Consider the following 25022-nt stretch of genomic DNA (forward strand, 5'->3'; position numbering starts at 1 on the left):
ACAGCACTCCATGCAAAGGGCTGAAAAAAAGAACTCAGCCAGAACAGCTGATCAGCATGGATCTTTATAAAGATTTCTGATCAGCATGGATCTTTATAAAGATTTCTGATCAGCATGGGTCTTTATAAAGATTTCTGATCAGCATGGAGCTTTATAAAGATTTCTGATCAGCATGGATCTTTATAAAGATTTCTCATCAGCATGGATCTTTATAAAGATTTCTGAACCATCACGAATCTTTCTTTTTCTAAGTAGTCACACAGCAGTAGGCTTTTACAGAGCAATGAATTTCATATATGCATATATTATGGAAAAGACTGTCACTTTGAAGAGAAGGTCCTAAGTCTCATTTCATACACACTACAAAAATAACATAGCTGCTACTTACTAAGCGTTCACTGCACACAAGGCTTCATTCTAAGCATTTTAGAGATATTGGTTTCTTTAACCTCATAACAACCCTCTGAGGAAAGTCCTAGAATTATCATTTTTAGGGCAAACGGAAATGGAGTCAAGTAACTTGCTCAAGTTTATTCAGTGAGTGGCAGGGCCAGGCTATCAACCCCAACTTATCCCCAGACATTGTACTGTTTCCACTGGCAGGCCACTTAAAAGCACAGCTATCCTTTCTTCAGAAGTATTATTTGATGGTACTCAGTAACAAGGAGAACAGCATTCATTCATAAGGGATGACTACTAATTACATACAGCATTCTGTCCTTGGTTTGCTGTCTCGACAATCCTATCAGCTCCACCAGCTTCAATTACAATCTGCTTGCTGATGATTCTGGATGCTAGATCCCCAGTCTCTCCTGTGTTTCCAACGAGCACCACAAATCTAATCAATGTTTCCATTTAAATGATTTATAAGCCGTCAAGGCAAAGATGTCCAAACCTGTATCATCATTTCCATCCTATAGTTCTCCCACTTTTTAAACTGCTTCCTCCTGTACCCAGGACCACAGTGACTCCTTCCATTATCCAGCTGGCTGCACGGTTATAAAGCTCCATGTTCTCTTCTACAACTTCTGCATCCACTCACTCACTCTCCATCGCCACGTCCACCTAAGAGTCTCTCTTGCAATGGCACACACTATTCATTCCCTGCCTTAATTTTATAACTTCCAAGACTATCCTCACTTGTATATGAGGCTGTTTTCCACAACAGATTCTATTTTCTTTCTTGAGGCTAGTCCGGTTCCATCTGCTAGCTCCATCCACAGACAAGAGGACTGCCTTTATCTCATACCTTACCCTCAAAGGTGTGCTTACTGTATGAGACATCAACTCTAGCTCTATGTAAAAGAAATGTATAAAATGTGACCGTTAATGGCATGCCTTAAGGCCCAAAAACAAATTATTATTATTATTATTATTATTATTATTATTATTATTAATATTTCCAATCCCAATTACAAATGTTTGAGGACAGTATGGGTAATACACTATGCTAATTATGCACTTTATACAAAAATGACCATTTAATATTCATGACAGTCTTATAAGCTAAGTACCATTATTTAACCATCTTTCAGATGAGACAACTAAAATGCAAGATTTTCAACAAGATCTCGATTTAGAAAAAACAGTATTTGACTTCATCTTAGTCTTCCAGTAGCGCCCACATTCTTAAGAATTTATTTCATCTCTTAAGAAGAAAATGAAACACATGCTTTAAAACTCAAAACAAAAAAGAGACGTTTTACACCTGATCTGGGCCAAAAGAGAGATGGAAAATGTTACTTTAAAAAAAAAAAAGTGTCCCCAAACCCTTAATACTGTGGAGGTCCAGAAGCTAAAAAAAAAGCCTTTCTTTGACACATCCAAAAACCTTCTAGAAATGCCAACAAGCTAAAAAGATTCAGAATCACAGAAATGTAACAAAACCATTGAAAGAAAAATTTCACTTGAATGTTGTCTTTAAAAATCACGTCAGAGAAATTAGGTTTTATTGAAACAAGCAAACAAAAAAATGCCTAGTGCCTTATCCATAAGTACACTCCATAGTTAAATTCTACAAACATCCTTTAATTTTTATCTGGACCAGGAGGTAAACTACTGGGAAACCTTATCCTCGGTGGGTGGCTTACTCCTAGGAGGTGAACATCAGGCCCATGCTTAAAGCACAGTGCGGGTCGGGTCATCCATCTTCCTCTGGGGCGAGAGAAGGGACGCCCACCGAGCCCACGGGGAAAGCGGGGTGCTCGTGTGTCCCGCAGCCCGCAACTTTGCACTGCGGCCTCTGTGTGCGTGTGCAGGCGCGTCTGCAAAGCCGCTGGTGCGGACGGGGCACCCCGGGTGCTGTCAGCGGTGGCCGCGGGTGCGGGCGTGAGCGCCGTGGCCTCCTCGCCAGTTCCTTTTGTTGGGGCGCCGGGAGCCGGGGCGTGGGCGTGGAGCGCCGGGGCGGACTCGACTGCGGACACAAAGAACCGCCCGGCTGCCGCACGCCCTGCGGGCCTGGCGAGGCGCGGGCTGCAGGCCCCGGATCGCGCGGCCAGGCCCGGGGGCCGCGCCACACCCACCCTCCCACCCACCCCGAGGCCCGGCCGGCTTCCCCGCCGCGTACCTGCTGATCTTCTGCGCGAAGGCGCGGCGCTCCGCCATGGCTGCGGCGGCGCGGGGCTGGGCGCGGGGCTGGGCGGCCTCCTCCACGCGCTCCCGCTCGCGCTCCCTCCCGCGCGCTCGCCGGTCGGCTCTCCGGACCCCACCGCGAGGATGGGCCCGCCGCCGGAGCCCGGAACGAGGGTACCGTAATGCGCCGAGGAGGCGCGCACGAGGAAACCTCTCTCCGCCCCCGCCCTCTCCCCCGCCTCCGCCCCGCGCGCCAATCCCGGCTGGAGGTCGGGTTGCGAGGCCGTTGTGGCTGGCCGGAGCCGACGGGACGCGGGGCGTGGAAGCCTGCCGCGAGCCCTCGCTGGCCCGCCGCCGCGCACTCACGACCAGGAAGACCCAGGACGGGCCCGCGGCCGCCGAAAGTGCGCGGAGCTGGGCTTTGCCCAAAGGGAAGGTTAGGGAATGGGAAGGGCCTTGCGGCCCGGAATGGCTGAGCTCGGTTCCGGCAGCTCCCCACTCCCGGCAGTTTAAAGCACCTTTCTTGCACGCCTCGACCTCGTGAGTGGAGTCTAGCCGGAGAAACAATGGCTCTTTTTTTGTAGAAAGAACTCTCCCGCAGAGCTGGTGTGGTAATCGCCGATTTGTGGTGCATAGCCAGGCTTACACGCATGGTTTTACTTAATCTCCACAACAGCTCTTTGAAGTAGATTTTCTGCATTTTAGAGAGAAAGAATTGTCTGAGACTGTGACTAGTCCTTGGTTCACACATGGCAAACTCTTCCCGTAAATGTGAGACCTAGAGCCCAGGCCTTATCTCCGAGAACTGTTATTCCTGTAAAGAATTCTTTTGTGAGTCCATCCTAGTAACTCTGGTGGCTCGTTTCATATATGTCCATATACATGCATACCCATCAGAGGAGCTCTGTTTACCACCCTTTTGATGTTCTAAAAATAATCTCTATCACTGAAACTGACCTTGACCGTTCTGTCCTAATGCATTGAGTACTGAAATTGTGATGAAACTAAGAAAAATCCCTTGGCTTCTTGTAGCAGCTCTCCTTTTGAATGTTGTAAGAATTTAGTAAGCCTCATTTGCAGTTACTGTGTGCCCCCTGTGTCTGTGGAGCATGTCAAGTCCAGTTTCCCCTTCACCATGGGGAAAACCTGCGGCTGGAAGCCTGGTCTTTGCCCAGTCACACAGTCAGAACAGAAACCCCCCATTGTGTGGGTCCATGACTTCCTGTCTGTAATCTAACCTGGCTTTCTGAAGCAGTGCTCACTCCAGTAACATGATGCTTTTAAAAACACTGGTTTACTGTGAGGATAGCCTATTTGAAGCAAGTATATATTTAACGTCTACTTAAATACAGGTGTCCTAGAGTAAATACAAAAGTGAACTAGACACAGTTCTGCCTTCAGAGTATTTGAGTCCAGGGAGGAAGAGGACACAGCGGCTCAAAGAATCCTAAGTTGTCAATTAACACTGTACCCGACCTTTCCATTGATAGGAACCCAGGTGCATTCTACTTCCTGACCATGTGACTCTGAGCAAATAATTTTAAAAGAGGACTAATTTTACCTACTTTAAAGCATCTGGTGAAGATGCAGTGAATTCAAGGTCTTCCAGTGGGGTCTGGGACGTGGTGGGTATTAATGCTAGCTGCTGCGCTTTCGTCACAGGTGTGGTGCCATTATCCCTCTTCTACTTGACTTTGTCCTGGGTGCTTCATAGTCCCTGGACGGCCTGTCTGCTCTCATGCTCCCGGCAGATGTTGTAGGCCTTTATCTCTGCTTGACAAACATCTTTTCAGTACTCTTTTAGAGACTGAGCACATTTTGCTTTGAATAGTTCTTTGTATACATGACTCACTCGTTGCCAAAGAGTCTAAAAGGACATTTCGTGCACAGTGAAGCTTACTGGAAACACAGTGGGAATGGGACAGGCAGAGCCAGAATGTCCCCTGGAGAAATGGAGTGTCTGAGGAAGACTCCACACAGGAAGTGTGACCCTGACCTCAGGAAGTCACTGAACAAGTCCGGTGTGGGCCAGTACCCATATGCCACCGGCTCCAATCTAAAGGAAAGATACATGCAACTCAGCGATGGACATAAAAACAGAATTGCTTTGGCTGTCCTGTGCCCGTGCTCCCCACCACCCTTTACAGGAATGCATACATGTGTGCACATCTCAGTCCCTGGTACTTTGAGCGGTTGATGCCCTCACCCCTGTTTCTGAGGGTGAGCCAAAGACCTAACCTGCCAAACGAACCAGCCTCAAGTTAGGCATATGAATCAGGCCAAGACCATGAGGTCCATTTAGAACTGAAGTCCTTGCTGAACCAGGGACTTCCATTGTGAACTTCTCTCCCTGGGCGTGAAGCCACAGGGAGCAGTGAGAAGAACAAAATCCTGAAGAGGAGCTCCTTAGGGGCATGACATCAGCCTGGACGCCGCTGGGGTTTTGTTTTTTTGCTCTGGAGTTCTGTTCTGTTCTGTTTTGTTTTAAGCTATCTTGAGTTGGACTTTTAGTCATTTCCTCTTACCTGACCCAGGCTTTCATCCCGTCGATATGCCTGTTCATTCCTGGAAATACAATGTAAAAACCTATTTCTGTCCTCAGAGAGTTAGGCATCTGTTTGAAGAGGTGAACAAATATTTAAGAAGTATGCTCAGTGGTGAAGCAGGAACACTTTCAGAAGTTAGTTTAGTACATTTAGCACCAAATTCGGTATTCAGAAATTACGATGTTCTCCCTAGACCTCATTTGAGGTGGTGAGAAGCCAGCAGAGTTTAACTCCTGCTGTAGCCTTTGCAGAGAGGCTGGGTGTAGTTCTGGAAGTGTCAGTAGTCTGATCACTGGTTGGCTGAGATTCAGGACCCAGGCTCCACACTAGCAGGAAGATGCTAGGCTAGCAAAACAACTTAGCAGGAGCCAAACCAGTTTCATAGAGTAGGCTCAGAACAGTAGATACGGGGGAAGAAAGCCTCAGGGCAGTCTTCCCATTAGACATGCAGGTGTGAAAGATCCTCAAGCAGAAGGCCTGGGGATATGGCAGGGAAAGAAGAAAGTCCAGTGAATTCCGCATCCCACCCTTCAATGCAGTACCGATGAGGATTAGGGATGGGGCATGCTCAGGATTCTGAAACTGCAGTACAAAGTGGAAGAATGCCTACCTAGTGAGAGACGCAGTTCTGACTTTGCAGGCAGAATGTATTCTTGTCTTTAGGAAACACCTCTGATCCACACAATAAAATGAACACGTATCTCCCATCACTGGAAGCTTCTGCAAGGCCACACAGGTGTGGCCCAGAGGAAGGGTGGACTGGGGCATACTGCAGTCCCAAAGTACAGCTAGTGCTGGGCTCCATATCCAAGCTGGAGATGCTTTTGCCTGGCCTTGTTCTTCCTCACACTGTCTTAAAACCTAGCAAATATAATTTTTGCAGGCTCTCCACTAGTCGCACCAATGTTTACTCTGTTGTAATACTATGTTATTAGGTTATTGTCTGTTTATCTACGCATTCCAGTCTTCAGCAATGTATCTGCAGCATCTAATGTGCTAGTTGACACATGTAATCCCTAAAGCCATGAGCTGAGACATTTTCACATATGCTTTGATTTATGTTTTTCCCTAAAAAGGAATAAGGTACATGTTTATTTGGGATACGTTGCTGAGAAGCTAAAATAATGGCGGAAACAGTAGAACGCCCTTATGGTACAATGCTGAGCTCTTACTACCATGGACAATTGAGACTCTACATGCTTGAGATAGACAATACACCCAAAATTGTCTATCCGAGGCCAGATGTGACTCTAATAACTTCTTGACCTTTTGGCGAAAGACTCACCCTGGAGACATTAAGTACCCACACATCACTCTTCATGAAGCTAAGAGATGTGGTGGGCACCTCAGGTAGGAAACCAGCATGTATGAAAAGAGTCTACTTGCAGCTAAAATCAGACGAACTGTGAAGATGAAGTGTGGGTCTCCAAGAGTATGCAGTACAGAGATCCTGGAAGTTGACACAGACATTACAACAGTCCTGCCACATAAAACATATGTGCTACCCTGAGGGTCTAGAACTGTGTGGCTCTGCTCCTTTACAGAGCTGGGAAATGTCTGCCCTCTGCACTCTGCACACTGAAGGCCCAGAGAACTGCAAAGGTTTTTCTATGAGCCTGAAGGCCTGAGAAGCAGGACGGCCTTGGGTTGCTTCCCATCCACAGTCCAACAAGCTGGCTGGAGACACAGAAGAGCTGATGTTTCAGCTCTAGAGGAAGGAAGGTAGAATTGATGCCCATTCAAAGGGGTTGGACAGGAGATCTCGCTTACCCAGAGGATAATCTGTCCTGATCTTCTACTTGGGCGTCCCACAACAGTTGAACTCCAACTACATCAAGAAGGCAACTTGTTTTCATCAATGTATGTGTCCGATTCATTCATCCAAAAGCACCCTCACAGAAACACCCACAAGGGCATTTGGCCAATATCTGGACACCCTTGATCCCACTCAGGTTGGCATATAAAATTAACCATCACATATGGAGTTTGGCAACCCAAAGAAAACAGACGTAAAATAAAAGACACATTTGAGACAGTTGACAAATTCTAATTGCTGACTAAATATTAAGCAATATTAAGAATGATTTACTGGAAGTTCCTCAAAAGAAAAAAAAAGCAACTAAAAATAGAACTGCCATACGATCCAGCTATACCACTTCTAAGCATATAGCCAAAAAATTCTAAGGCAGTATACCACAGAGATATTGGCAAATCCCTTTCATAGCCTAATGGTCCACTGGTCTTAGTTTATTGTACTATATCTTATTGTTTCCTATACCCACAACCATTTTAAAAAAAAAAAAAACTTGCTAAAATTGTCCTGCTTTGAATATATCTTCTGTTTCCTGTTGCTACCTTGATTTACATGGTGCAATAACTGTGAGTATGAATACTGAAGGACATCCTTTCTTCTCTGGATATACTTACTGGATTATTTATGAATGAGAGAAGACCTGGCATTTACTTGAAAAATAATCCAACTTGGACGTAAATTAATAGGTGACAGGAACATGGGTGTTCATTAAGTAGTTCTAAGTTGAAAAAAAATCTGCAAGTAAGTATGATGCTAGACAGGAAGATCCTTCATTGATTTGAGAAGAAAGAAAGACAATGAGTGTAACCAGCCTAAGACAGATGCAGACAAGGATTAAGGAAATAAAAGCCAAGAGAGGAAATGCAGGTCAAGGGTCAATTTGGAACCAATGCTGACATCTTCCTCTCTTACTTTGCTGGCATGAGAACTGAGACTTGCTGGGTATCATTGGATCAGAACAGATCTGAACCTCCAATCTGAGATAAGCAGATATGACTTGGAGAAAGGACAGAATACTGGAGTTCAGGGAGCTGGAGGCACAGGTTTTATTGAGGGAAAATCTTACAGGGGGACTTAAAGGAGGGAGAAAATGTGAAAATATCTGGGAAACACTTTGACACACTTGAGAAGACAGGTAGCTTTTATCCCGGACCTTGAGAGGGATGAGGATGGAAAATCACATAGGATGTCAGAAAGAAGGATGAGTTTGAGGTCACTCATTCCTATGTTTCATTTTCTTGCTGAATATGTGTAAAGCCAATACATTGCTATATGATGGCATAAGGCTAGTAAAATGGAGGCTCTTACATTGTTTCATTGCCTTACTAAATATAATGATGTGGAGATGGCTCTGTAAGTGAAGGTGATTGCCACCAAGCGTGATGACCAGAGTTCAATCCCCAGAACTCACCTGGGGGATAAAGACAAATACACACATACACAAAACAAAGGATAGATGAATAGATACACACACACATATACATACATAGCCAATATAAGGTTTCTCTCACTGCATGACCAAAGCTGACCATCTCTTTTGTCATCCAGGGTCAACTATCTCATTACATCTACATATACCACCCCTATGAAAGGGAAGAATGAATACAGAACAGGTACACCGGGGACAGGAATCTTTGAGGACATTAGCCACAACCAGGCAAGGCTAAGAATCATAGCTAGTTGGAGCATTGCTGGTACAGCCTTTGAACCATGGCAAAGGCCTGCAATGCCCAATTGATGACCATACTGAAAACTCACCAGGAGACAGCCTGTCAAATAAGGAAGGAGCTAAAACCATATCCCTCCCGAAAAGTTTACAGCAGGCAAGTGGATGTCAGAAAAGGTGAAGTTTGGGTTTTGGCTCAACCATGATCCTGATTTTGAGCAAAGCACAAACTTTCTGGATGTCCCAACTTAGCCAAAAAGATGAAGGTCATCACACCCAGTGACTGCTGAAGGAAAGGAAAATGTGCTGGTATTGCTATCCTGGGGCACTAGAACAAATAAGGAAAAGAACTGTGACATGCTCTTTTTACTGATTATTTATTTTAATTTTTTATGTGTATGGGCATTTCACCTGCACACATGTCTGTGAACCACTTACATTCTTGGTGTCTGCAGAGACCTAAAGAGGATGTTAGGTCTCACAGAACTGGAGTTACTGACCATTGTGAGTCACCAACTGGGTGCTTGGGAATGAAACCCTAATCCTCTGAAAGATCGGCAAGCTCTCTTAACCACTGAGTCATCTCTCCAGCCCCTCTTCTCCCCAGTATTTCTGAGGAATTGCATAACATACTTGTTGGGAATTGATTTGGGATAGCCTTGCAATAAAGGAAAAGCGAGATGATTACCTCTTGACAGTGTGTCAGGCCATAGTCACATGATCCAAGTCAGTGACAGTGTGTCAGGCCGTAGTCACATGACTCTAAAGTAAAGGACAGTGTGCCAGACCATAGTCACATCATTCTAAATGAGTCTGGCATCTCATGGCTGAGCGTTGGCATATGCTGCTGCTGCGGTCTGTCCACAGTCTGAGTTCACTGCTTTCTTTACTGCTGTCCGTCTCTAGAGCATCGAGGCCCTCCAAGAAGATGCTATGGTCGGTCGCCTGAGCTCTGAATCAGATTCTCACTCTGCTTCCATCTCTGCTTTTGTCTTTAAGAATTTGTTCAGTAGTCTTAAGTTCACTTGAGATGGTTGTAGATGTTTCTAGCAGCAAGATTTTGTTAAAACAGATTCTATAAAAAAATAACTCAGATGAGTAGAACAGACTTCAAGATTGCTAAAAATCTTGCTAAAAAGGGGGTGGGGGGCTCCTGCTTTTAATCCCAGCTACTCCGGAGGCAAGAGGATTGAAAGTTCAAGGCCAGACTAGGCTACAGAGGAACCTCAAGGCCATCCTGTCCAATTTAGTGAAACATTGTCTCAAAATAAGTACACCAGGGCTGGAGCTATGGCTCCAGTGGCAAAAAAGGCTTAACCCAGAATTCAGGTAGCACTGGGTTCGATCCCCAGTAATGAAAAGAAAATCTTTTCAAAGTTCATATTTATTTAGTGTGTTTTTTAAATGAGCCTTGTAGTTTATTTTTCATAATGTTTTACATTTTCATTTGTTTGTTGAAGTCAAAGACAGCGTGGAGGACTCAGTTCTCTCCTTCTACTAAGGGGGTTCCGGGGATCAAACTCAGCTCATCAGGCGTGGCAGCAATACCGTTACCCCCAGCCATCCCACTGGCCCCTGAATCGGTATTTTAAAGTGCTGCTGTGTGCCGGGGCAAGTGCTAGGGACCGGCAATCGGTAAGAAAACAAGGTGGAGATGGGGCGATGGGAAATGCTCTGATAGACATGCACAGAATACTTTGGAAACACAAGGGTACTGTAGCTGATCCTGGAGTGCTCAGGAAAACTCCCAGCAACCAAGAGGTGCTGGCCTGAGGCCTGAAGGACCCCTAGAAACCAGACGGGTCTAGGAAACTACTCAAGGTGGGGAAGGTCCCCTCTGAGCAGAGCAAACAGCTTATTCGGATGCACTGAGATGCATGGCCGCGGCTTATGCTGTCGAGCTGCAAATGGTTCCATGTGCTTGGACCTGAAGAACGTAAGGAGGGAGTGACTGGATGTGAGGCAGAGTTGCAGAGGCCAGTGTGTGATGAATTTGGTCTGTCACACTGAGGAATGTAAAGTACACACTTTAGGAAATGGAGCCAGAAGTAGGTAACCCCGAGTAATACAGTCACGTTTGAATTTAACAATGAATGTCCTGATTTTAATGAAGGAAAAAACAGGTTGAATATATTTCAGAGAAGTTCCAAGTGGAGGCCGGAAGACTAACCTTAAAAGGCCGTAGCTCTAATCCCGGAGTATTAGTCTGAGATTGGTTACTGTAACAGAAGCCCCAAGCAACAGTAGTTTGCATAAGAGAAAAGTTCATTCCTCAATTGGGAATCTGAATTAGTGGTCTCAGGTTGCCTCAAGGCCACTGACTCAGGTGTGTCCCTCAGCTGCACATTCTAAGATGGATTTCCGCATCACAGTGTATACCCAGCAGCCTAAGGGAAAGAAACTGGGAGAAGGGAAGACTGGGACTCGCATCTCACCAGTCAGAACGCCGACGTCAATCACTGTTTAACTGCAAGGATAGCTAGGGGAAACAGAGAGCCGAGTACCCAGCTCAAAAACAGGATCTGTTACCAGAGATAAAGAGGAAGATGGATTCTCTGCATGACTACAAGCAGTTTCTGTTGTGCCGCGAGAAGAAAAAGAGCCTGACTGGGATAGTGGTGTGAAAGCCAAAGAGGGTGAGCTGATGGGATAGTGGTGTGAAAGCCAAAGAGGGTGAGCTGATGGGCTGGCAAGAGAATGGACGGGGAGAGGCGGGACGGATGCCGGAGGTGACCCCCTGACGGCAGCACTGAGTTAGATAATGGTAGCAGCGACGGTTACATAGAGTTATGGATTGGTGGTCACCAAGGGTCCATGCGACTAAAGATTTTGTCCCCAAAGTGGCAGTATTAGGAGGTTCTGTGGACCCTTTGAAGAGATGGGGAGGTCCTGATATCATGGAGGGCATGGAGTCTTTCTCCTACAAACCCTTGAGTTCTTTGCAAGATGACTGCTACAAGGCTGGGAACACAGATCCTGTGGAGAGCACTGTCTTGACATGTCAAAGCCTTGGGTTTGACCCCAATACCAAAAATACTTTTAAAAGGGAAGGCTAGAGGGAAGGACAGGAAAGAGAAAAGAGCCAGGGATGAGCAAAAATGACTCAGTGGGTAGAGTCACCCGCTGCCATGCCTGTCCCAAGCTCAACCCCTGGAATCCACAAAGTGGAAGGAGAGAATGGACCTCCACACTGGCACCATGGCATGTACACACACACACACACACACACACACACACACACACTCACACAATAAATAAATAAACAAACAAACAAATAAATAAATAAATAACAAAATGTGAAAATTTAAGAAAAAGAAAGGAGCCAAGTGTGGCATTGAACAGTTGTGACAGAAAACTGAAGCAGAAGGGTCTCAAGTCAAAGGCTTGCCTGGGCTACATAGCAAAATGATGTCTCAAAACCAAAAAGGGGGGGAGGGATGCAAAAAGACTCCCCTACAAAGAGCAGATGTGACTTCACCTAGCCCTCTCTGCTCTCTGACCAAGATGCTATCTCATTCCCACCATTGTGTCCCACTGTAAGGTGACACAGGTGACACAGCCAATCGGTGGCCCTTGCTGCAAAGGCTTTTCAATGCTGATTGGACTCCATACCTCTGGGAAAGAGAGACACACAGTCCCCTTACACCTGTGTGCGGGATTTCTTGCAAGTAACAAACCTGACTGCTCAGTGGAAACAAACAGGGGGAGGTGGGATTTAGGGAGAAAGTGAAATACATGAAAAGCTTTGCTCCGGGCTTGAAGTGTATGTAGGACGTTCGGACAGAAATAATCCAGTGGGCTGAGTTTAGAATCATCCCTTTTACAGGGAACTTCAAAGTATGACAGCAGATGCTATTTGAGGTCTGAGAGGAGCCAAGAATTGTCCAAGAAAAGGAAGAAAAAGATGAGGACAGAAACCAGATTTTCAAAGACGTAAGTGAAAAAGGGGATAATGAGGAGAACAGGGGAAAGTCAAAGGAAGTAGGAGAGACGGGGAATAATCTAGGACGAAGCCAAGGAACAGCAGCTTTCAGAAGGAAAACTCAGAGACGCGCGGGCACTGCGGAACATACTTCCAAGGACAAACCATTAAAAATCAAAACTCTCCAGTCATTAAAGGAAGGGGATGAGCATTAGTTTTCCTTCTGTGGGGCAGCTCCCCCAGTTCAAAACCAGGCTCTGCCACCAGAGTCAAAGAGAAGGACGAAACTTCCCAGACTCCGGCGCCTGACACAGAGCAAGCTCAAGGTTTGGTTTTCTGTATGAATTGTTGTTGATTGGCTTTTGCTTTTGTGGGTCGTTGTTGCTGTGGTCTGAGCCAGGTCTCACTGTGTAACCCTGACTGGCCTGGAACTCCTAGAGAGTCACCTGCCTCCGTCTCCCGAGTACTGGGCTTAAAGGAGTGCCCCACCATCTCCTGCCTTGTTTTGTTTTGTTTTTCACTCCTGACAGGGTCTCATGTAGTCCAGGGTGGCTTCAAACTCCACATGTGGCTGAAAGGATGACTTTGAATCAGTTTCGGGTCCTCTGCCACCACTTCTTGATTACTGGGGTTACAGGCATATACATACCATCATGCCCAGTTCATGCTGTGCTGAGGATCAAACCCAGGGCTTTGTGAACAGTAGGCAAGCACTCTGCCAACTGAGCCATCTCCTAGTCCTTCCAACACTTACTCTGTTGCTTTTACAGTTGAAGTTCATTGTTCTGTTTGCCACATTTCAAATAACTAAAGAACAGAAGTGTCCTAAGTAAGCTATGACATCCAGGCATAGTTAAAATGGTGCCTAACTGGTCCTTGTCATGCATGCAATGCAACTACCAGGAGAGAGGTATTGTGGACTTTTAGGAAGAGGGTCTTGTGCCAGCCAGGTCCTTAGGTCGATGAGGCCTGCCAAAAGATGGGATTGTGGCACTCCTTCCTTCTCCTCTCTTTACCAGTCTCCGGCCATGAGGGGCTTTGCTCTGACTCACATTTCTGTTCCAGCTGTGATGAAGGCTTCGCAACAGAGTCAGCCAATCATAGACGAAAATCTTCAAAACCATGTGCTAGAATAACGCTTGTTTCTCCTTGTAAGTCCATTATCTCAGGCAAGTGTTATAGTGACAGAATGCTGACTAACATGGGTTCTGTTTTGCAATATTTAGCATGAGTGAAAAAAAAATGAAAAACTCTAAATGTCCAGCAAAATAATTCATTTGGCAGTTGCTTCGAACGTGATGATTTGGGCCACTGAGATGGTTCAGTGTGTGTGGGTACTCGCCGCCACACCTGACAACCTAAGTTGGCTCCCCAGTGTGGTGATATATTGGGTACCCTAATAAAATTTGCTTGAAGATCAGAGAGACAAAGGAACGAGCCACATCTTATCTCTAGGACTCCTCAGCCTGAAAAAGCTTTAGTTCCTGTCTCCTCACACATTATATACCTTTCTTTGCCCAGCCATCACTTCCTGGGATTAAAGGCAAGTGTGCTTCCCAAGCAAAGGCATGAGATCTCAGGTGCTGGGATTAAAGGCGTGTAACTCCCGAGTACTGGGATTAAAGGTGTGTGCCACCACTACCTGGCTCTGTTTCTCTCCTAGACTGAGTCAATCTCATGTAGTCCAGGGTGGCTTTGAACTCACAGAGATCCAGACTCCCAAGTGCTAGGATTAAAGGTGTGTGCCACCACTGTCTGACCTCTATGTTTAATCTAGTGGCTTGTTCTGTTCTCTGATCTTCAGGCAAATTTTATTAAGGAACACAATATATCACCACACCCCAGGACCTGTGTGGTAGAAGTAGACAACTCCTGCAGGTTGTCTTACAACCTCCCCACATAACATGCATGTGCCCCTCCAAAATAAAATAAATGTAATAAAAAAGTAGTGTTTGGGGCTAGAGCGGTGGCTTGGCAGTTACAAGCACTGGTTGTTCTTCTAGATGACTTGGATTCACATTTTAGAACCCACATGGCGCTAACAACTGTCTGTAACTCCAGTTCCAGGGGCTCCGAGGCTCTCTTTTAGTCTCTGTGGGCATGTGGTACATAGTCATACATTCAGGCAAAATGCTCACATGCATAAAACAAAAATGAATAATCTCTAAAAAGCTTTTTTTTTAAAGAAGAGTTTTATGGCATGTCATTTGAAGCATCCAAATATCTGTATCACATATGGGTATCTATATAATCTATAATATATAGCATTACTGATTTACTTGCATTTTGACATCAGCCTGAGTGAAATAGGATAGAAGTGTATAGGGTTAGGGTATAACTCTGTGGTGCTGTGCTTGTCCAGCATGTGCAAGGCCCCTGATCCAATCCTAGTAGCATCGAAACAAACAAGTAAAAATCCCATCATACAAAAGTAAAGTATGCCCTGTAGATCCCATGGGGATGTGTCTCTTAATGAAATGTCATTTTGCTGCTTTACAAAAAAATCTGGTGACCTGTGAACTGGTTATTTTGTTTCTTGGCCCCACATTAATTCCTTCAAACTGTTCTTTGAAAAGTGGATATAGGCCTTTAAAAAGTATTTGTCCTTCAACAGCTGACCCTGAAGTCTTCTCAGTCAAGAGTAATGGCGTAAGAAATTGCATTTTCCTTCCTGAAGTGTTCACTGAGCAGGTACTGCAGCACACTTCTCCACAGGCCCTCTTCTGCAGTGCATAGTGGCCAGAAGCAGTCAGAGACATCGGCCTCTCCATTAGCCCCCTGGGTAGAGTGTCTCTGTGAGCAGTTTGCCTATTACCCTAAAAGGTGAATTTCTAGAAGACTCCATGGCAAGTTTCTAGCAAAATTCTGTTCCGCCATTACAGCATGACAGTGGCTTGTCTGCTGTCCAATGAGCCACCTCTACCTTCTCTCTGAAAAGGTCAAGATCACAGCTCACAGGATGAAGATGGAGTGGTTCTCATGTGATTGCTATTTCTGTATTCTTTAGAATTCTTACTTCACTTCTTCCCCATTTAAAAAATGTGTATGTATGGCTGCTTTTGCCCACATGTGTGTACATGCTCATTTGTGTGCCTGGTGACTGCAGGGGCAGAAGAGGGCTTTGGATCCTCTGGAATTGAAGTTACAGACATTTGTGAGCTGCTGTGTGGGTGCTGGGAATGAAACCTAGGTCCCCTGGAAGAGCAGCCAGTACTCTTAACCACTGAGACATTTCTTCAGCACCTGTTCTTACTTTTTTTCTCTCCTTTTTTTCTTCCTTTATTCTTTCTTTCTTTCTTTCTTTCTTTCTTTCTTCCTTCCTTCCTTCCTTCCTTCCCTCCCTCCCTCCCTCCCTCCCTCCCTCCCTCCCTCCCTCCCTCCCTCCCTTCTTTCTTTCTTTCTTTCTTTCTTTCTTTCTTTCTTTCTTTCTTTCTTTCTTTCTTTCAATTCCAATACAGGGTCTCACTATGTGGCTCTGGCTGTCTTGGAATTCACTATGTGAACCAGGCTGGCCTCGAACCTTCCTAGTGCTAAGATTAAAGTCATGCACCACTACACTCAGCTTATTCTTACTTCTTCATAGCTAATTTCTTGTTATTCTACTCCTCATTTCCAGAACATCACATTTATTTTTAATTTAACTTCTGCAAATTGCTATGTGATTTTTCTCTCCTGATTAGGTCCTGAGAGTCACACACAGGAGAACTACAGGACAGAAACAAGGAAATAGGATATTCTTCTATTGCAATTTAAGGGTCTTCCAAGCCTCCATTCTTTCGGAGTTAGATGGAAAGGCTGTTGATATGAAGGAAAGTAGCTAAAGATGCTGTCAATTGCATCTAGAATTTAGATCCTCAGCAAATAGTGAAAACTGAGGCTGGCTGATTAGCTGTTATCTTCCTCTTGTGCTCAGGTTTCTCCCTCCAACATCTTTCAAGACTTCTTGAATATTAAGTTTTCATCAGATCTCAGAAGTATTAAAATGATAAGCTGCTGTATAGTAATTTTATCTGAATTGAAACACTCCATCCTAGGAGACTAATGAAGACTCAGGAAGTAAACCTCTGAAGTCTCAGGAATTCCCTAAAACTTAGCAGATTCACAAGGCCCCTCCCTCCCTAAGGTTTATATATACTGTAAGGATGCTGAAGAGACTCTGTCCAGTGGAGCTGCCTTCAGGTTGTGCAGACAGCTCCAAGGCTGCAGTTTTTTGAGTCGTCACCCATGCTAAGATGGACTTTTTGGTGCTGCAGCTGCCTTCGAGTCATCCCTGCTCCAATGAATAGGCCCTGGCTCCTACTCCTGCCTGCAACGCCAACAAACTCATTGCTCCACCACGTCGCCCACAGAGTAACTCTGCTCATCTACCTGTATAATTCTCGTCTTTCTGGAAACTAGTAGTCAATTTCCTTCAACCACAGTTGATGAAAACTCTACTTTTGGGGTTACATCCTAGGCAAGCACGAATCTTGACCCTTCAATAAAACATTTCTTCTGTAATTTCACGTCGAATCTAAGATTCGGGAAGTTGAGTGGCCACTGGATTGCAGGGTCTTTGCAGTGTTGATTGGATAGAGACAGACAATATCTCACAGAAGCTACACAAGGAAGCTGTGGGCTTTTCTAGAAGCAGGGTCCTGAAAACATCCTAAGCTTCCTTAGGAATGAGCTCAACTCTCTCCCTTCTTTTTCTGCTTGTGCCCATGCCCATCTGTAAGAGTTTTTCCTTTTAACATTGCCTTTGATGTAGATTTACACACATGCCATTGTTCTTTTTTATTACTGTTGTTTTGTTTATAAAGGGGTTGGAGAAAACCTATATAAAACAACCTATGTGTTTTCTCCCTGGCCACTTCTCTAAGGATAACACCACGTGACATATATTAATCATTTCAGAACTGGCCATTGTGGTGGGTATTGTGTTCCCTGAAATAAACAAATCTGGGGTTAGAGAACAGCCAGCCACTAGAACAAAGCCAAAAATGGTGGCTAGAAAATGGGAAGAGTAAGCTATAGCAGAAATTGGGCGGTGGTGGTACACGCCTTTAATCCCAGCACTTGGGAGGCAGAGCTATCTCTGAGTTCAAGGCCACTTTAGAAATAGCTAAGCATGGTGACCCATGCCTTTAATCCCAGAAACCCAACCTTTAATCCCAGGGAGTGGGGGCAGGAAGAGAAAGGTATATAAGGCATGAGGACCAGGAACAGGAGGAGATAAAGCATGTAGTTAGTTAAGCATTTGGTTGGTTAAGCGTTCAGGCTTTGGAGCAACACAGTTCAGCTGAGATTCATGTGGAGGAGGACTCAGAAGCTTCCAGCCTGAGGAAAAAGGATCACCTGAGGAACTAACATGGTGAGGTAGCTGTGGCTTGTTCTGCTTCTCTGATCTTGCAGCATTCACCCCAATAACTGGCCTCAGGTTTGGTTACATTAATAAGAACCTTTAAGATTCATGCTACAGGCCATCTTATTATTTTGTGTGGTAGAAAAGTAGATGCGTGGTATATGTAGCAAGTTTGGGGCTGTCTGGCACTGAGTCCCCTCAGATAGTCTCATACTCCTTTTGTTTGGAGAAGTCTTCCTCTGGTCTCTGTCCTTGAAGTAGGGTTCATCCCAGTTAGGTATAGGAGTTATTTGTGACAAGATCAACCAATCTATGTGCCACTTTCCCTGATCACAATTATCGGTGGTTGGTTTAATGAGGGAGGTTCTCAAAACTCAATCAATATAAAGTCATGAATATCAAGACCGACACCACTTTGTTTTTTAAGTTAGAGAAAATGCTCTTTTGCTACATCTGACAAACTGCTAGACTATAAGACAGAAACCACTGGGACACATACCTAAAACTGGGAGACATCTTACCTGTTTGAAGTAAAGACAGGGGAACAAGAACAGACTGAAACACAGGTGAGAATGTCCTCCTGGTCTGTGCCTTTAGCATGCATAGTCCAGTGTGGCAGCCACTGGCCATTTGTGATGACGATGCACTTAAAATGTGACTCATCTAAATTGAGATGTGCAATAGCTGTAAGGTTACACAAGCTTTCAGACTTCTAATACATGTAAAAGAATGTAAATTTCCTCTTTGGAAATGATTTCTGGAGGTGTTGGGGATGTGTCCCAAGGCCTTTTGTGTGTCTGGAGTACACTCCATCATGGAACTACATCCCCAGCCTAAGATTTCTAATTAGACACTTTGACTATTGAGTACATATTGGGATAATTTGGGTTAACTGGGCCAAATAAAATACATGGGCAAAATTCATTTTACCTCATTTTCTTACTTACATAACCAGTGGAATATTTTAAATTATACACATGGTTCATATCTGTAGCTTATTTTTTAATTTTTTTATTATTTGTGTGTGTGTGTGCATGTGGTTGAGTGTGCATTCCATAGCACACATGTGGAGATCAAAGGACAGCTTTGTAAACTCAGTTCTCTACTACTTTTATGTGCATAGTGCAGATAGAACTTGGGTTTGCCTGCCAAGTACTTTCCCTGACTGCAATTCATCATGCTGTCACTGTCCTCTGTACTAGTAACATTTATTTATTTATTTATTTATTTATTTATTTATTTATTTATTTATTTATTTAGGTTTTTCAAGACAGGGTATTCATTTAGGTAGGGGTGTGTGTCCCTGTGTTTGAGGTTGGGTGATGTGTGTTGTATGGTATATAAGTGGAGGTCAAAGGCCAATTTTCTTGAATTTTTCTGTGTCTACTGTGGGGGTCCTAGGAATCAATGTCAGGTCATCAAGCTGGATGGCGAGTGACTTCACTCACTAAGCCATTTCTCAGGCCCTATTTGTTTTTTTGTTTGTTTGCTTTTTTAAAGAATTATTTATTTATTATATTCACAGAAGAGGGCGCCAGATCTCATTACAGATGGTTGTGAGCCACCATGTGGGTGCTGGGATTTGAACTCAGGACCTCTGGAAGAGCAGTCAGTGCTCTTAACCTCTGAGCCATCTCTTTTGCCCCTGGTTTTGGAATTTTGTTTTGTTTTGTTTTTGTTTTTTGAGACAGGGTTTCTCTGTGTAGCTTTGCGCCTTTCCTGGAACTCACTTGGTAGCCCAGGCTGGCCTCGAACTCACAGAGATCCGCCTGTCTCTGCCTCCCGAGTGCTGGGATTAAAGGCATTCGCCACCACCCGGCTGTTTTGTTGTTGTTGTTGTTTTTGTTTTTTTGGGGTTTTTTTAAAGTCAAAATCTCAAATAGCCCTGGCTAGAGTCAAGGCTATAGGTGAAGCTAGCCTTGAACTCAAGATCTTCCTGCCACACTTCCTAAGGAGTAGTACTCTAGGTCAGTACCACCACGTCTGCTTATGTCTTTTGAATAGTATTAGTTTGTGCAGTGAACCATAGCTCAATTTAAATAGGTCTGGACTAAGGTAAGCTGATAATACACATTTTTTTTAAAAAGTCACTTCAAGTTTAAACCTGATGAAATGGGTTGTAGCTAATCGATTAGTAAATTAGTCTAGGGGCTGGAGAGATGGCCCAGCAGTTAAGAGCACTGGTTACTCTTCCAGAGGACCTGAGTTTGATTCCCAGCACTCACATGGCAGCTCACAACTGTCTGTATCTCCAATTTCAGGGGATCCAGCAGCCACTTCTGACATCCACAGGCCCCAGACATACACATTCTACTTAGACATACATGCAAACAAAACACTCATATATTTAAATAAAGTATATTTAGTCTGATCTGGTATATTTTGTCCACAAACTATTTTTTCTCTTATAAGAGGAAACGAGGTGCAGGGCGGTGGTGGTGCACACCTTTAATTCCAGCACTCAGAGGCAGAGGCAGGCAGATCTCTGAGTTCTAGGCCAGCCTGGTCTACAGAGGGAGTTCCAGGACAGCCAGGGCTACAAAGAGAAACCCTGTCTCAAAAAACCAAAAGCAACCAAGCAAACAAACAAGCAACAACAAAAAAAGAGGAAATGGGGTTTAAAAAGATGCAAATCAACTGAAAAAAATGACTTATTGGAATTTAATAAGAAAACATTTTGTATGAGTAATTTTGTTTAAAAGAAGTATGGGGGAAGAAGTCACCTGATTTTATTATGACAGAAATTAAACAGAATAGCTATTAAGATATCCCTAGTTCATAAGCCTAACCAGATCCTCATATAGTGTGGTTTAGACGTGAAATGACACCTTCAGCTTGGGTTTGAACACTTGGTTCCTCCTAGCTAGTGCCTCTGTTTTGGAAGACTTTGAAACATTTAGGAAGTAGAGCTCTGCTGGAAGGGACTGTAGGGTGAGGGGGGTCGGGGTCTTATAGCCAGGCTCCACTTCCTCTTTACCCTGTGATTTGGACTGCAGAAGCAAAGCAACCAGCCTCCTTAAGCTTCTGACACCATCCTTTCCCCACCATGATGGGCTGCCACCCCTCAACTGGAAGCCCAAATGAGCCCTTCCCCCCAAAGTCATTTTGTTTGTTTGTCTTTGTTTAGTGTTTGGTTACCCCTAATACAGTATGCTCCCAATCATTTATTGATGTATACACGTGGTTTGCATTGCATCCTGCGTTCCCGAAGAACTGACTCTTCGCTTAGGATGATTCTTTATGGGCCTTCACAATAGGACAGTGATGTGTGAAGTTCCTGCGCTACAATCAACAGCTCATTAGTGCTTTACACAAACAGTTACCACCTGTCAGCACACACAGATTCCTCTGTGTTCTTTAGTGCTAGTTTATTTGTGTTGTGCTTCATGATTTGGGTGAGGAACAGAATGGACTATGAAAGCATGAACTCAGCAAAAGAAGAGCGTGCCTGCTCTGTTCCTACAACATCTGCAGGGAAGACAGCCGAAAACCCCTTCCAGAACAGCATAGAACGCGTGAGAAGAACCACTTCACAAGGAACAGCCTAACCTACATTATATCTATTTATCTTATTTTCCAGTAGAGAGAAGGGTCACAAACTGATACAGTTGTTTTTCATTTATTTGAGCTAAAAAATGAGTATCTCTGAATGAATGAATCTTAGAGAGCATGTATCAGAAAATAATAGAAACTTACCCGGGTTCTTTTCATAAATCTTATCTGGCCACAAAATATTCCACATTTGTGCCCGTGATGAATTGCAGTCAGCAGAGATGGGGAGAGGCACGCAGGTGAAAAAGACCCACGGGCAATTCAACACATGGAGCATTAGCTTGAAAAAGGAGGAAGTGCAGTCTACAAAATTAAGAACCCGATTTATTATTTCTCATTTCTCCTTACCATGACTGACTTAAAGGAAAACTTTAAGTCTTCTTCAGAGAAGAGCATGAGAGAGAGACAGAGAGAGAGAGAGAGAGAGAGAGAGAGAGAGAGAGAGAGAGAGAGAGAGAGAGGAACAACAAAAATTAAAGAAGAGGTCATGAATTTGAGGAGTTGGGGTCACAGGAGGAGTTGGAGGGGGAAACGGGTAGGGAAATGATGTAAATATGGTACTCAGGTACAAAATTTTCAAAAATATGAAGATCTTAGGCAGGGCAGTGGTGGCACACTCCTTTCATCCCAGCACTCAGGAGGCAGAGACAGGCGGGTCTCTGTGAGTTCAAGGCCAGCCTGGTCTACAGAGCTGGTTCCAGGACAGCTGGGCCTTCACAGGGAAACCTGGTTGTATTGGCTAGTTTTATGTCAACTTGACACAAGCTAGACTCACCAAAGAGGAGGAAATCTCAATTGAGAAAATGCCTCCATAAGACAGGGCTGTAGGTAAAGCTGTATGGCATTTTCTTAATCTGTGATTGATGGAGGAGGGCCCAGCCCGATGTGAGTGGTGCCATCCCTGGGCAGGTGCTATGGATGATTGATTGATAAATAAAACGCTGATTGGCCAGTAGTCAGGCAGGAAGTATAGGCGGGACAAAGAAAGAGAAGAAGTCTGGGAAGTGGAAGGCTGAGGGGAGGAGATGCCAGCCTGCTGTCCAGGGAGCAGCATGTAAAGGCAGCAGGTAAAGCCATGGAAAACACGTGGTGACATATAGATTAACAGAAATGGGCTGAGTTCAAGTGTAAGAGCTAGACAGTGGTAGGCCTGAGCTAATGGCCGAGCAGTTTAAATAATATGAGGTTCTGAGTGATTATTTTATAAGTGGTTGTGGGGTCCGTGGGGCTGGGCAGGACTGGAGAAAACTCCAGGTACAGGCAGGTGGTCTGGGTTCTGTAAGAAAGCAGGCTGAACAAGCCACAAGGAGCAAGCCAGTGAGCAGCATCCCTCTCATGGCCTCTGAATCAGCTCCTGCCTTCAAGTTCCTCCCCTGTTTGAGTTCCTGACCTGACTTCCTTCAATGATAAACAGTGATATGAAGTATAAGCCAAATAAACCCTTTCTTCCCAAGTTGCTCTTTAGTCATGGTGTTTCATGGCAGCAATAGAAGCCCTAGCTAAGGTACTTGCCTTGAAAAAACAAAAACAAACAAAAATCCATAGGCTAACCAAAGGAGTAATAAACTGGAAATAAGTACTTTCACTTTATTCTAGCTTATTTCCCCCCAGAATTCCAAAGATATTTTAAATGACCAAATATTAAGGCATACAGTCCTTTATAAGGGAAATTTATTGTTTAGTTAGTTAGCCCTTAAAAATAAAAACAGGTATGGGGCTGGAGAGATGGCTCAGTGATTAAGTATTGGTGAAACTATTAAGGCCGCTCCACGTAGTTAAAAGGGAGGTTTATTTTGAGGGGTAGCTTACAAAGGAAGGGATAGGTTGTAGGGCCTGGCAAAGGTATGGCGCAGTCTGGTGGTGTTCTCTGGAGAACTCTGCTTGGTCTACCTCCAGCATCCAGGGTCACAGAACCAAGAGAGAGCTCTCCTCTCGATCCTGGGTCTTCCACTTCCTCTCTCAGCCCCGCCTTGTGGGCGTGATCATTACTGAAGCCTCAATGGGGGTTGGAACTTCCAGGCAATGCTGGGATGGCTATCCACTACAGTTAAGAGCAGTGACTGCTCTTCCAGAGGACCGGGGTTCAATTCCCAGCAACCACATGGCTGTTCACAACTATCTGTAATCCCAGTTCCACGGGACCTGACATCCATGGCAAAATACCAATGCACATAAAATAAAAATAAACAACAAAAAAACAGATATGGGGGCGGCTAGAGAGGTGGCTCAGTGGTCAAGATCAATACTGCAGCTGCAGAGGACTGAGTCCGATTCCCGGTGCCCACACCAGGGGGCTCACACGGCCTGTAACTCCAGCTTAGGGGGATCCATTGCTTCTGGCTTCCCTGGGAACCTGCACCCATGTGCACACAGCCATACACAGACCCTCACATTTACACACATAATTCAAATAAAACAATATTTTTTTTTTAAAGTCTAGCATTCTTTCAAAAAATTGAGTTTTCACAAATGGAGAACAACATTAGTGACTATCCCAGTGCTGGATATTTAAAATCACTCCGACTACCACCAGCATGCTTCTATTTTTAATGCTAGGTATTGTGTTTGATAATTAATGCTATTTTAACCATTGCAAGAATGCTAGGCCTGCTACCTCTGAGTGTTAAAAGAGGGACAAGGTTAGTTTGAATTCAAGACCATCTTGAATTCAAAACTCGGGTCAATTTGTAGGGTCCAGGAATATAGGAATAAGATAGGAATATAGGAGTAAGATAGAAATGTAGGAATAAGATAGGAATATAGGAATAAACTTAAGAAATGGAAACTGACAGCCATCAGCTTGGCTAGTAAAAAGGGATTAACCTTTAACTGGCCCCTCCCTGTTTTACAATGGGCAGCTCTGTCAATCCAAATGTTAGTTTTCTTTTACTAAAGATTGCCCTTTGCATGCTGGGCAGTGGGGGCGCATACATTTAATCCCAGCACTTGGGAGGCAGAGGCAGGCGGCAGTTTCAGGACTGTTGCACAGAGAAACCTTGTCTCAAAATACCAGGAAAAAAAAAAAGATTGCCCTTTGCAGCCCTGGGGTTAGCTATTCTTTGATAACCCCCTACCACTCACTACCAAAACCAAAGTTAACTTTTAATGAGTTCTGTGCAACAACCTGCCTTGCATTGTTTCGTATTCCCCACCAGCCCACTCCCCCACTCTCCCACATCCTCCTCCCCAGGATCCCAGCTATGTCAGGAAAAGTTGCAGGTTTGGACAAACATCAATTAACTGAGTCGAGAAGGGCTGCAGGGATATACAAATATTGTTTAGCTAAAAACCCCTAAAACTTTGTAAATGGAAAATTGTAAAAACCTAAAACAATTAGTCTCTAAAAATTTAACTTCAGCCAGGCAGTGGTGGCACACACCTGTAATCCCAGCACTCGGGAGGCAGAGCCAGGCGGATCTCTGTGAGTTCGAGGCCAGCCTGGGCTACAGAGTGAGTTCCAGGAAAGGTGCAAAGCTACACAGAGAAACCCTGTCTCAAAAAACAAACAAACAAACAAAAAGTTTAACTTCAAAATTGTAAAAATTCCTTTGTCTGTGTCTAATGCTTACCCCTTACTATAAAAAGAGGCTCATAACTCCCCAACTGCC

General features: G+C 44.5%; 1 protein-coding gene across 11 annotated transcripts in view; it reads right to left on the bottom strand.

The window, feature by feature from the left end:
* Positions 1 to 2746, bottom strand: part of Dock7 (dedicator of cytokinesis 7) — a 186940-nt gene extending 184194 nt beyond the window's left edge. For 9 of the 11 annotated variants that reach the window (XM_036180187.1, XM_036180185.1, XM_036180183.1 and 6 more), the window contains exon 1: positions 2567 to 2666. In XM_036180187.1, coding sequence (XP_036036080.1) covers positions 2567 to 2604 — 38 coding nt within the window. In that variant the 5' untranslated portion in view covers positions 2605 to 2666. Of the gene's footprint in view, positions 1 to 2566 lie in introns of all 11 variants that reach the window. The other 2 variants (XM_036180182.1, XM_036180186.1) reach the window with 1 other exon arrangement.
* Between the last annotated feature and the right edge of the window lie 22276 nt (positions 2747 to 25022).

This window comes from Onychomys torridus, chromosome 2, assembly GCF_903995425.1.
Source record: "Onychomys torridus chromosome 2, mOncTor1.1, whole genome shotgun sequence".
In the NCBI taxonomy this organism is placed as follows: Eukaryota; Metazoa; Chordata; class Mammalia; order Rodentia; family Cricetidae; genus Onychomys; species Onychomys torridus.